Source organism: Hydra vulgaris, chromosome 08, assembly GCF_038396675.1.
Source record: "Hydra vulgaris chromosome 08, alternate assembly HydraT2T_AEP".
In the NCBI taxonomy this organism is placed as follows: domain Eukaryota; kingdom Metazoa; phylum Cnidaria; class Hydrozoa; order Anthoathecata; family Hydridae; genus Hydra; species Hydra vulgaris.
Window position 1 is genome coordinate 68,943,552 of NC_088927.1, and position 14,157 is coordinate 68,957,708.

Here is a 14,157-nt window from a genome sequence, read left to right on the forward strand (position 1 = left end):
CTTTAGTAAGTTGACAACCCTGGCCTAATACCTTTAAACAAAATATTTGAATTTTTTGTTTTTCCTTCATGAAATTCCTAGAACTGCAATCTTATAATTTGTTTTCGTTAAACATTTAAAAATTTACTTGGTGACTTGTTTTTTTTTATTAACAAATATTTGCTTTCAAAATTTTTAAGGAGTTTTTGTTTATTCAAATTATTATATTTTTATTAACATATTTGTATTTATTTTATTTATTTAAAAGAACAATAATTTATTTAATGTATATGTAAAATCTATGATCTATAAAATCTTTTTAGGCGTTTTACAATATTTGTACTAAAAATAAGCCAATCTTAAACTTATCATAAAAAATTTTATAAAGCAGACGAAAAGTTGTTTTAAACTCACCGTTTGTAGATGGTTTATGGTTTTATTTATTCTTTCTAAATTTCTCCTATGGAACGCAAAATATTTTTCTTTCTTTTTATGGTAACTCGAAAAACTATTGAAGATGAGAATGTAGGATCGAGAAATAATTGTCTGCAAAAAACCTATCAGTATGATCGCCACGATCAACATTATCAAAATAATTCAGGTCGTATTACAACAATTCAGAAAGGTAATTACACAATTCAAGGAATCCTTAAATTTACAGAGCTTGGTTCCTGTACAAAAGTCAGTCTTTTTGGTTTGATAAATGTGTATGCAATCCAATACGCAATTGATATTGCAAATAAAAACCCTAACTTAAATCAGTGGGCTAGTATTGGAATTCGTTTTGATGATAATTGTAGATCTTTACCTGTTACAATGACTATAGCTGTCGAATATATATCAATGGTACGTGAAAATTCTGTCTGTCGAGAGGAATTTCTGCATTGTATTAATGACACAGTTTTCGACAATATTCAACCAGCAGTTGCCATTGTAGGTACTGACAGAAGTACTACAACAATACCTTTGTCAGGTTTAATGTCTTTGTATCAAATTCCAGTTATAAGCCATGCTGCTTCTAGTCCTTTACTGAGTAGAAGCTTACATAGATCATTTTTTAGAACAATTCCATCCGATGTTCATCAAGTAACTGCCATGTTAGATATTATTAGATATTTTAATTGGACTTATGTTATTGCAATTGGTTCAGATGATGACTATGGTAGACTTGCAGTCGCAGATCTCCAAAACCGTACAGCAAATTCCAGCATTCATATAGAGTATACGAATTACGTTCCAGCTAATCATCGAAATACAAACAGTACTATAATAGAGATAATTGATAAATTAGATTGTCTTAAATCTACAGTAGTTATTTTGTTTTGTTATGTAAGTCAGTTAGGAGAATATATTTTAAAACAAGCCCAGAAAAAAAGTTTACAACGTGTATGGTTAACGAGTGACAATTGGAATCCATATTCAGAAAAATTAGGCGCAGCTTTAGAAAATCAACTGCATGGCCTAATTACCGTTTCTATGAAACGTCACGAACTACCAAAACTTGTTAACTATATGGAAAATGAAATAAAAACAAATTTTTTATGCAATACTTGGCTAAAAAACTATTTGAAAAATTACTACCAATGCGAACCAACAGCCATTTCAAGTGACAATAAAACTCTCTTTGGATCAAAAAATTGTTCAATTAATATTGATTATTTAGTTAAAAATTTATCAGAGCTCGGAGAAAAAACAAGTAACTTAGTAGATGCAGTGACAGTTCTCACTCGTGCCATACTTGTATTTTTACAAAAAAATTGTGTTCAAAATAAGTCGTGTTCTATTTTAAAAATTGATCCTATAGCATTAACGGAAATTGTACGAAACATATCATTTATGAACGACGCTGAAGAGCTTGTTCAATTTGACCAATCAGGTGATTCTGCTTTTGTCTTTTACACAATAGAAAATTTACAGATAATTAATGGTACATTAAGATATGTGACTGTTGGCAATTGGAACAAAACTCGCAATCAAAGGTTGTTTTTTAACGAAGATAAAATAAAATGGCCCCTCTGGTTTAAAAACCTTTACAAAAAGCATCCAGATTCTCAGTGTCACGCGCAGTGTTTAGTAGGTCAGTATTACACTCAAATAGATAAATACTGTTGGAATTGCACAAATTGTACTGGCAAAAGTTATAGTAATACCAAAATGGCACCAAAGTGTGAACCATGTGGTGAAGGGAATCACACAATAGATCATATTACATGTGTAAAAACGCCAGTAATTTGGCTCACTATAAAAAGCACAGAAGGTGTTGCACTTTTCTTATCAAGCAGCATTGGATGGCTACTGACTTTCTTTTCTAGTATTTTTTTATTTAAGCTTCAAAAATTTATTTTAACAGATGAATCGTCTCCATATATAGTTACACTATCGTGTGCTTTATGCTTTTTGTCTTTTTCTTTTGGATTTCTTCAGTTAATTGAGCCATCGCTTTTTCTATGTCAGGTGCAAAATGTATCTTTCTTTTTGTTAATTATGATGTTTTCTTCATTTTTGATAATCAAAACAAAATATTTCAAAAAGTACCACAATTCTAATGCAAAATATTTCTTAAAAGGGCGGTTATTTCTAACGCAGTTAATATTTATCAAACTTTGTCTAATTCTTGAGATATGTACCATTACAGCTTGGAATAGTATTGATGGATACCAGGCTCCTTTAGAAAACACTGAAATAATTGAGAAACTTCATATTGAGAAACGCTGCAGCATGGAGTTGACAGCAGGAAAATTAATTTCAATCTTTATTCCATTTATTATCACCTTTATTTCAACTTTTTTCAGTTTTCGTGAGCGGAACAAAGATCACATCTACTACGAGCCAAAATTTTTAAGTTTTACAAGTATTGCTCTATGTATTACTTTTTTAGCGTTTCTACCTACATTTAAGTATGCAAATGCTAGTTTTAAAGTTTTGGTAATTGCATACACTCTTAATATAATGGGTTATACGTTTTTGGGATGCTTAATACTACCTAAAGTTTATGTTGGTCATGCACGTTTTCGTCATGGGACATCTTTTTTTAAACTAAAACCAGCAAAGGCTGCATGGAAACATGGAAATTCTGTTGCGCCGTCTAATATTGTAGATGGTGATGCAGAAACTACAGTGACAAAAGTAACTTCTATTGACAGTGGATAAATAAAATAAAATTAGTTAAAGTAAATTACTAAAAAAAAAGGATAAATAAGACTTAAATAAAAATTAAGGTTTTGTAAATATCGTAAGTTAAAAAACATTATGCATTAACAATTGGTAAAAAGCTGTTGAAGATGTCAACAAAGAATCTTTTTTATTTTTTTATTTTATGCACTTACTTTTAATGTTTATTAATTATATTTTAGACATAAGTAATAAGAAATTTGATAACGTGAATGTTACAATGTTCTTTAGAAGTGTGGAGACGCGAATGTTACAATGTTTTTGAGAAGCTCAACGCGGTTAATGCATGTACTGGAAAATACACGAATTTTGCGTTTTTATAAAAAGGTTATGTTTCGCTGCATTTTTTTAACCCGAATAATTTTTAGAAAAAAAAGTTTTTTTTTCTCCTAGCGCTTTAGTTTGTCTAAAGTCAAACAAAGTTAAATTTTTTTTTAATTACTCAAGTTTAGATATAAAATTTTGCTTTATAGTTGATGAACCATATTTTGGTATAAAATAGTGCTGCTCTCAATGAAGATAAAACATTAAACTGAGAAAACAACTTTTTCAAACAAGTTTTAAGTTATATGTCTAATTTCTAACCAGTCATATGTCTGCAAACATATTAAAGGTCGAAAATAATTAGTTATTTCAAGTTTAAAATCTGTTTTTTCCATTTTAAATGAAAGTTTTTATTAGTATGAGTGTGAAGAACACACAAATTGACATACGACTAGTTAGACTTTTAAAGTTAAATCTCTTGAGGTTTATTTAAAAGTCTAAGCTCAAAATTCAAACATTACTGTGATGTGAGCCATCCCTATTTTATAATGCCATAAAACTATTTAACTAAAACTCCGGTCTTTAAATTATCATAGATTAATATATATTTTTTATTTGAATATATATATTTTTTATTTTTTTGTAGAAAATATATATATATATTTTCATACTCCATCGCAAAAGATATGTTAAGTTTTAAACAATATATATAGATATTGTTTAAACTTAACATATCTTTTAAAACTTAACATATATTGTTTAAAAACAAATGTTGCAGACCGGAAAAAAAATATGTTTGATATCACCGAGAACAAGCAAGACAAAAAAGTTTCAGAACTTGCATTAACGGCGTTGAGAGTGTGGAGACGTAAATGTTACAACTAAAAAAAAAATAGTTTGTAAGCTGCTTTTGTATTGTGTTTTATCCATACAAACGTATTTAAATACATACGTATTTAAAATAGTGTTTAATTTTTTTTAATTTTCTTTTATTCTCCCAGTTAACAAAAGCAACTAAAAAAATTAAGAGAAGATTTTTTTAAAAACCTTTTGAATGTTTTTTGACTGATAATTTTATTCATTTATTATAAAATAAACATAAATTTAAAAGATAAGATTTGAAGACAATAAAGTAAAGCTGAGAACTTTACCCTCGTTAATTTTTTTTCAACCTAAAAGAGTGACACTCTAAAACAAGTGTTTATTTTAAAAAAAGCTAAAGGAGTGACTCTCTAAACTAAGTTTTTATTTTAAACAAAGCTAACAAGAAACTAAAGACAAACTAATAATTAACCAAAACGCACAAAATAAAAACCAAAAGGCAAAAAAAAAAGTGAAAAAAATTAAAAGAGAATTTAAAAAATAATGCGTTTAGAAAATAAATATATAGTTAAAATATATTAAAGTGAAATATAAATAAAATATATTAAATATAAATCGAAAGTTTATGTAATAAAGTTAAAAGATTTTAGGAAACAAAAAACTATTGGGTAGTGGAAAGTAAACTCACTACGAGGATAAATTGAAAATAGTTTTGCCTCCTACAAAATGAATGGCGAGCTTCCTTAATTTATATTTAGATATTAAGTGAGTTGTTTTTGTTGTCCTTTTTTTTTAAAAACAAAGACGTTGTTTTTTATTACTCCTCTTCAATTTGATGTTGATGATAGTATTTAGATGATAGTATTTTATATATTTAATTGTGACAGTACTACATAGCATTAAAGTCACATATTTAATTTATGCCAGCCCTATTCTGCTTATCAGAATGTTAATTGTCTTGTATTTATCCTAATTTTACTTAGCTTTTAAGTAAGAAATTACTGTTGCCATCACCAGATGTCGGAGTTGTTGCCATTACCAGATGTCGGAGTTGTTGACAGCATTTCGCAATCACTACATCAAAAGATTGTAATGACCAATGCAAAAGTTTTACGTAAACTAAATCTAGGAAAATAATCACAATCAGAAATAAAATTAAAAAAATAAAACCATTTAAGTACAGCTTTGTTTACTAGGTAATACGAATCAACTTTCACCCGTTTAATCGAATTTCCTTGACAAAAAGCGTCAAAGATTTTGTCTTTACTCTTTTTCCAGGTTGAAAGAGTGTTTGGTGGAGTATCAAAAATTTTCGAAACCTCTTTATTTATTTTTCCTTTCTTCAATTCCATTAGTGTTTTTTATTTCCGCTTTAAATTGTTTTCTTTATGTCTCTTTGATGCCATGATTTTTTTAAAACAGTAGAAGATAATTTACACTAATCGTTTTTCAAAAACTCACAACATTTGAAATTTGAAAAAAGATTTCGACGGTTTAATGAGCTTTTTACTCGTCAGAAGTTAAAAAAGTTCGATTTACAGAGAGAATCTTACTGACGGGTCTAAAAAATCCATTCGAATTGTGGAGGTTTTCGAATTAAAGAGATTCGAATTACGGAAAGTTTAAAGTAATTATACAAATTTAAACGCGAGCGGTTAATCTATTCTCCGAAAAATAATGCCCGATTTTGTCTCAGTTGTAAATTATTTGGCAAACAAGAAATAAAATTAAATAATGAAGGCTTCAACGATTGGTAACACGCATCTGAAAACTTATCTCGTCACGAAAAAACGTCGATGCGCATCGAAAACTGCACTCGTTGGAAAGAATTGGAACTAAATTTAAAAAGAAAAACTACAAGTGATAATAATATGCAACGGTATTAAGATGCCGAGAAAAAACAATGGTGTTCAATTGTCACTCGCATGATATCTGTGGTACAGTTTCGAAGAGAGCAGTGTTTTTTTTTTTTTTTTTTAATTCTTTTAATTACATTTTAAATAAGCATTTCGTTACATTATTTAATATATATATATATATATATATATATATATATATATATATATATATATATATATATATATATATATATATATATATATATATATATATATATATATATATATATATATTGATCGTATTAAATAATAAAAAAACGCGGGGACTCGTAGAAGACCATACGGTCTTGTCGTCGAGTAGCGCTAAGAAATGATCGTGTTAAAATTTATAAGATATTAACAAGATAAAAAATAAGTTAACGAAGTAAGAAATTTAAAATGTTCCGTTACAAATACAAGAAACATTGTTCCATATTTCAGTTGTTAATGATACATATATAATTTTTATAGATTCATGTTTAAATAGAGGGTAAAAAGGAAGATCACTAAAAAATATCAAAGTATATTGTCAAATCTTCGATTGTAAAAATGAGTTCTTTAAGCTTTTGTTTAAAAGAAAAGTAGTTACTTTGATGAATGAAATCCTCAGTAAAATTTTTTAAAACTATTTTATTCCATAAGAACGGTCCGCATTAATCAATACAAAATTTAAAAAGATTTGTTTAAAAAGTGGGCTGCTTAATGAAATTATCATTGTGTAAAATGTATTTATTTTTATCTTTTGATGAGTACAAATTACGGAAAGAAATCGGGGATGAATTGGTTTTACATTTAAACATAGAACAAAGAATATTAAAAATACTAAGCTCATATATATCCAAAACTTTCATTTCAAATAATAGAGGCTTGGCATGAGTATAACGGTCTTTAAAATATATAAGACGTGCTACATGCTTCTGCTGACAATAAAGAGGTTTAAGTTTATTTTTATTTGTACTACCCCAAGCAATTTTTGCATAGTTTATGTGACAATGAATAAATGAGTGATATAATTGTACTAAAGTATGTTTATTTAAAACATTTCTTGCTTTGTACAATATTCCTATGCTTTTTGAAATTTTACTTGTTTTTTAATGTGACTTTTCCATGTAAGATTTTCATCTATACAAATACCTAGAAAGTTGGTTACTGTAACTTGTTTAATTTGTATATTGTCAATAACAAGATGAGACATGTTAATTGGCAGTTTATGTTTTTTGATAAGTGGATGGAAAAGAACCCATTTAGTTTTATTAATGTTAAGAGATAATTTGTTAGTCTTAAACCAGTCAGATATTTTGATTAACTCTATGTTCACGTAATGAAATAGAATAGGAATACTTTTGTGTGATAAATAAATTAGTGTCATCAGCAAACATAATTGTTGTTCAATCCGAGGCTTTGTATAGATCATTAATATAAATAAGAAAAAGAAGAGATCCTAATATGGATTATTGAGAACTCCACATGTAATATTTAAAAAATTTGATGAAAATGTTTCATTAGCATAAACAAATTGTTTACGATTAGTTAAAAAACTTTTCAACCATTTTAAAATATTGCCTGCTATACCATAATATTTTAATTTTTTAGCAAGAAGTTTATGATCAATGGTATTAAACGCTTTCGCGAAATCAATAAATATTCCTTATGTGAATTTAGAATTGTTAAATGAGTCTGATATACTTCTTGTAGGCTGAATAATAGCATGCTCTGTTGAATTTTTTTTATGTTTGTAATTTATTTCTACTTTGGAAAATTGATGTCATAAATATCATAAAAAATTAAAAAATAAGATTTGTATATTAAATTAATGTCTTCAGAAAAATTAATAATTTTAGAGGTTCTTCCAGCAAATTGTACGAAAAAAATAATGGAAATTTTTAAAAAGCAATTGAAATTAAAAATTTGACGATATTTATTCAAAATAAGTTTTACAATATAAGAATGAATAAAATACGTATAGTCAGAATTACAATTTTGTTATCGTTACAACAAGAACGCGGATACTCGCAGAAGATCATAAGATCTTGTCATCGAGAACCGCCTAAACAGATTTTAAATAATAAATAATCCTTTAATAATTCATAGACAAATATTCACACATGAATACAAATATAATTATTTATACATATTTAAACATACAAACATGTAAATAAATATACTTACACATCAATATATATATATACACATACAAATAATACGCACAAATACACATACATATATACGTATATATATATATATATATATATATATATATATATATATATATATATATATATATATATATATATATATATATATATATATATATATATATATATATATATATATATATATATATATATATATATATATATATATATATATATATATATATATATACGTATATATATATATATATATATATATATATATATATATATATATATATATATATATATATATATATATATATATATATATAAGTTAAGATAAAAGATTTTGTATATATAAATTACGATAAAATATTTCCTAATTAATAAAAAACAAAACAAACTTAAAAATATATCAGAATGTTTTCAACTGAGAAAAGAATTTCTTTCAATTTTCTTTTAAATAAGAAAAAGTTCCATTCATGAGAGAAATCAAAAAGTTTTAACACTATTTTGTTCCATAAAAATGCTCCTCTAAATAAAATACAAAACTTACCAAAATTAGTTTTGAAAACTGGTTGAAGAATAAAATTTTCATTACGCAAATTGTATTTATTTTTAACTTTTAAAGAATATAAATTGTGAAAAGAAATTGGAGATGTGCGAGACTTACATTTAAACATAAAACACAATACATTAAAAATATTAAGTTGATATATATTAAGAATATTCATTTCGATTAAAAGAGGCTTAGCATGATAAAATCGATGTTTAAAATTAATAAGTCGTGCAACATGTTTCTGTTGGCGATAAAGTGGTTCTAATTTAGTTTTACTTACACTACCCCAAGCCGCATTAGCATAGTTTAGATGGCAATGAATAAAAGAGTGGTAAAGCTGAATTAAAGTATGTTTATTTAGCATGCTTCTTATTTTAAATAGTATTCCTATACTTTTGGAAATTTTAGAGGATAAGTTTTCAATGTGTTTTTTCCATGTCAGATTTTCATCAATAAAAACCCCTAAAAAATTTGTAGCCGTTACTCTTTTAATTTGAATGTCATCTATAAAAAGAGCAGGCAATTCACTTGGTAGAAGATGTTTTTTGTAGTATGGATGAAAAAGAGACCATTTTGTTTTTTCAATGTTAAGAGAAAGCTTATTTAATTTAAACCATACTGAAATTTTAATTAATTCTATGTTCATACTTTGAAATAGGGTAATTATGTTACTATGAGATATAATGGCGACCACATAAAACACGTACAAAAATCAAACGGTTTAAAGAATCACATGCCATATTACCAAAGAAATCGCTTTCAAAATGAAATAATCACTATCCTTGCAAATCAAATTCAAAAATATATATTAACATCAATAAAAGAAGCGAGATATTTTTCAGTCATTTTAGACTGTACGCCGGATGCTGGACATGTCAAGGAAACTACAACGATTTTCAGATATGTATATACTAAAAATAATAAAATTGAAATAAAAAAAAATTTCATTGGCTTTTATCAAGCTGAAAAAAGTACTGGAGAATCTTTTTATGATTTGTTAATTCAAAAATTAACCTTGAACTAAATATTAACTATATGAGGGACCAGGGATACGACAATAGTTCTAATATGTCCGGAAAACATATTAGATTGCAAAAGCGAATTTTGGACAATTATCCACAAGCTTTGTTTATGCCATGCAACGCGCATACATTAAATTCGGCGATTAATGATGCAGCTAAAGTTTTGTTTCCAACGGTGGATTTTTTTAGTACTGTATTAGCAATATATAATTTATTCAGTGGTTCACCATTTAGATGGCAAGTTTTAAAGATAATATAAAATCTTAAACATTGAAACAGGTTAATGAAACTCGGTGGGAAGCAAGAATTAAAGCGATTAAACCACTGCGACATGAATTAGGTGAAATTTACGGTAGCCTTATAGAAATAGCTGGAAAATGTTCAACGCCAACAGTTCGACATAATGCTGAATGTTTGGCAATGAAAATTAAATCTTATAAATTTATTTGTTCAATAATAATATGGTACGAAATCTTGGAAAAGATAGATGTCATTAGTAAAATGATGCAGATAGTTTCTTGGAATATCAGTTCATGTGCTGAATCAATTACGGAAGTTTAGAAGTTTTTCAAAAGCATTAGAAATGATAAAACTATTTAAATATTTCTAATGAAATTTGTAAAGCAGTTAAAAAAGAACCGGATTTCCTTGCTGAAATTACTGTACGTCGCCGACTTCACCGAAAAAAATTTAGCTATAAAGGAGAAGAAGATATTCAATTTACTCTTAAAGAAAATTTTCAAATTAATTTTTATTATGTAATACTAGATACAGCTATTTCATCTCTTACCACCCGTTTTGAAACTTTGTCAAATTTCGAACAATGTTTTGATTTCTCTACAAATTTATTGATATGGAAGACGAAGAAATAAAAAAAGTTGCTTCGATCTTCATAACAAATTTAAAGGTGGTGAATCCTGTGATTACATTGGCGCGGAATTGTATGAAGAAATTTTTAATTTCTTTGAAAATTATCGTAAAAAAAAAGCAGCCTAAAGAACTCCTAAACTTTTTATTTAAATACAACTTGTAGACGTGTTTTCCAAATGTCGCCACGAGTTACAAACTTTATTTAACAATTCCAGTTTCCGTTGCTTCAGGAGAACGAAGTTTCTCAAAACTAAAAATAATTAAATATAACCTGAGTTCATCCATTACACAAGAACAGGCACGACCCTTGTAACAAAAAAGTTATATATAAAAGTAAAAGTTTGTAAAACTAAAATAATACAGATGAGGGCGTAGGGGCGCTTCTTGGTGAACTTTGATAACAATAGAATAAAAAAATCAAAATATGGTCTGATAAACTAAAATTATTTTTGTTACAAGATTTTTGGTAGAAGAAAGTGTTATTTCTTCAATTCTTTACTTCAATCATGGCCTTAAAAGAGTTTTAAGTTCCTTAATATAAAATTTGATCTAAAAAACTTGTTGAAATTTTATCAAAAAGATACAAAGTGTTCAAAAATTATGCTATATAATAGTAGGAGGACATGAGGTAAGATAATGAATCTACGGACAAATCAAATTGACAACCTACTGTTTTATTTCCAAATGTTATTTCCAAAAAAACTAAATAAAACAGCTAACTGTGTTGAGATGAAAGTAGATTATATTTACTAGATTTGTTGATGCTTTCTTTTTAAATATTACTTTTGTAATGAAAGTTAAGTATTGAAAAAACTTTTCAGACGTTGAAAATTTATTTTCGTTTGACTTGATTTATTTTATCGTTACATCACCAGCTAATAGTAAGCGAGCAGCTTTTATTTAGTTTGATCAATCTAGAAGTAATGCAAGAAGTATTAGGCTATGATCAACTGATTATGTATAGTTCTGATTTATATAAAAGATTGTCTTAGCCAGGGGTAGGATGAACGGGGAAAGATTTTAACAACTTTTTTTATACATAGTTATCTTACATACGCAAACATAGCTTGGTGAAGCACAAACACAGGACTAAATTTGTTTCCCTTTATAATGTTTCATGACCTACATCAACGTAATCAACAATCAAATATATAAAAATCTTGGTTTACTTTTTAAAGCTAACTCATTATTTTAAAATATGTGGTGTGTTCTTCAGGGATGAAGGGCATACAACTCAACCATATTTTACGATAAACTGTATGTTTATATTGCCTGTTGTTTTGATAAACTTAATTTTTAGACTACAAAGTTGTGTTTAACTTATAATAACTGGCACAATTATAATAAAATAACTTAAAATAATAGGGTAATCAAAGTTAATTAAGGTTCAGTAAAATGCTTGAAGCAATAAACATCATGTTGTAACTTAAGCTAAGTATTATGTTAAAATGAGAAAATGATATGTAAATTATTAAATAATTATGTTAAATTATGTAATTCTGAGAAAATTTAAATGAAAAAGAAAAATAAAATCATAAAAGGTGTAAAAACACCAGATAATTTTTTTGTGATATAGTTTCTTTTACATTATCAATCAAACCTTGTTTTGAACCTTTTAATTTTTTCCTTCTTTTTGTAACTTTGGTTGCGGAACAAGGGGCAAGATGAAGAACGTTTTGGTAAAAAACTACATTTTAATTAGTAACCGTGCCAAGAAAATTAATATACGTCTTTGATTTATCAAAAAACCACTCGAAAAGTTAAAAATAGCTGAGGAAAAACACATTAACCGATGTTAACTCAAATTTTCTTGTCCGCATACGGAGAAAAATGACAATTTGAGTTACATCTTGTTTCATTTAACATGGGTTACATGTTAAATAACACCGGTTTTACATATATCTAAGTCATCATTAAACAATGGATCATAAGGATCATCACAGATAATTTCACATGACCAACAGAAGATTGTGAGCGACAGCAACTGAGCTTAGCCTGTCAAACCTTTTGTCATTTTTTTTTTTTTTTAATTCGTTTTTTTGCAATCTATTTGCATCTCTTTCAGCAGATGTCAGGTGCAGATTCTCTTTGTCTAGGAATTGATGAAATAAATTTTTTTTTAGAGTTAACAATGAAAAACCCCACTAAAACCTGGGTTAAGTATCATTTCTGGAAGAAATTTGCTTTTGGCAATAAACAGACACTTATTTTCTATTCCAGTCTTTAAATTTAAATCTGCAACGCGATCTTTCAAAATAAAATAGTTTTTTTATATTCGTTTTTTTAAATTCGTTAACTTGTTCCACTCCTTAACTATTCTGTTTTAAAAAAAATTATGTGTCTGAGTTTTTAACACTCTTTCTTAAAAAAATTCCTCTAATATTCCCTGTTAAAGTTGAGTTCCATTCTACAATTTCTAAATGGTTTTCTAACTTAAACATTTGGATCTCCGCAATTTCTTCTTGTTTCTAGCGTCGTTAGATCAAGTCTATTCATTCGCTCTTTATAACAGAGATTTTTCATAGAGTGTGCAACATTCCTAGGTCTTTGTTGCACTTGTTCAGTTTTGAAGATATCTCCTTCTAGAGTTGGTTTCCCTGCAAGCATAGTAAATTATAGATGCGGGCGGGTTTTACATGGTATATGGCTTTTTCAATATATGCTCGTTTCTTGATTGAAATGTATGCTTCAAAAGTCCGAGTATACTATTTGCTTTTGCTACTATGTGGTTTACATGTACATGATTTTTTAGATCTTTGGATATAATAACTCCTAAATTTCTTATTTTTTCGGTTTTTTTTTATTTTGAAAATACACCCATTAGCGTTTGTAATTGAGTATTCATGATATGACTTATTTTTACCTATATGCATAACCATGCACTTACCAATATTTTGTTTCATAAGCCACATGTTACACTAGCTTGAAATTTTATTAATAATATACTGAAGTTACAGCAAATACTACTTAAATGTGTGTTGGGTTTTATAGGTTTTATTAATTTAGTATGATCAGCATAAACAAAACATCTAGATTCGAATTCTCTCGGTAAGTTGTTTATTTATAATATAAATAGAGTCTGTCGGAGATCAGGTTCCAGAGGAACTTGTTACATTTACCCAATCCAACGCATCATGATCCATAACTATTCTTTTCCTCCTATTCGTTAGAAAAGCCTCAATCCAATTTAGCTATTTTCTATTTAAGGCATACATTGATAACTTAAGCAATAATCGTCAGTGTGACACTTTATCAACACTACTTTTACTAGCTAAACATTTTGTCGCCAAATCTGTGCATTTGAGTAGATTGGTTGTACAAAGTTTGCTTGGTTGGTGATTAGGTTATTTGTTTTTAAATGAATGTTTATGTGTTGCCTTATAAGATGTTCCAAGATTTTGCATGGAACCGATGTGATTAAGACCGGTCTATAATTAATTAGTTTTAGTTTACTATCT

The 14,157-nt window shown here is 27.3% G+C and overlaps 1 protein-coding gene across 1 annotated transcript; it reads left to right on the top strand.

The window, feature by feature from the left end:
* The first annotated feature begins 337 nt into the window (after window positions 1-337).
* On the top strand, window positions 338-3,271 carry LOC101235287 (extracellular calcium-sensing receptor). Its single transcript, XM_065804257.1, has one exon. It carries the CDS (start codon window positions 442-444, stop codon window positions 3,127-3,129), a length of 2,688 nt encoding a protein of 895 aa, XP_065660329.1. The 5' UTR covers window positions 338-441; the 3' UTR covers window positions 3,130-3,271.
* The last annotated feature ends 10,886 nt before the right edge of the window (window positions 3,272-14,157 follow it).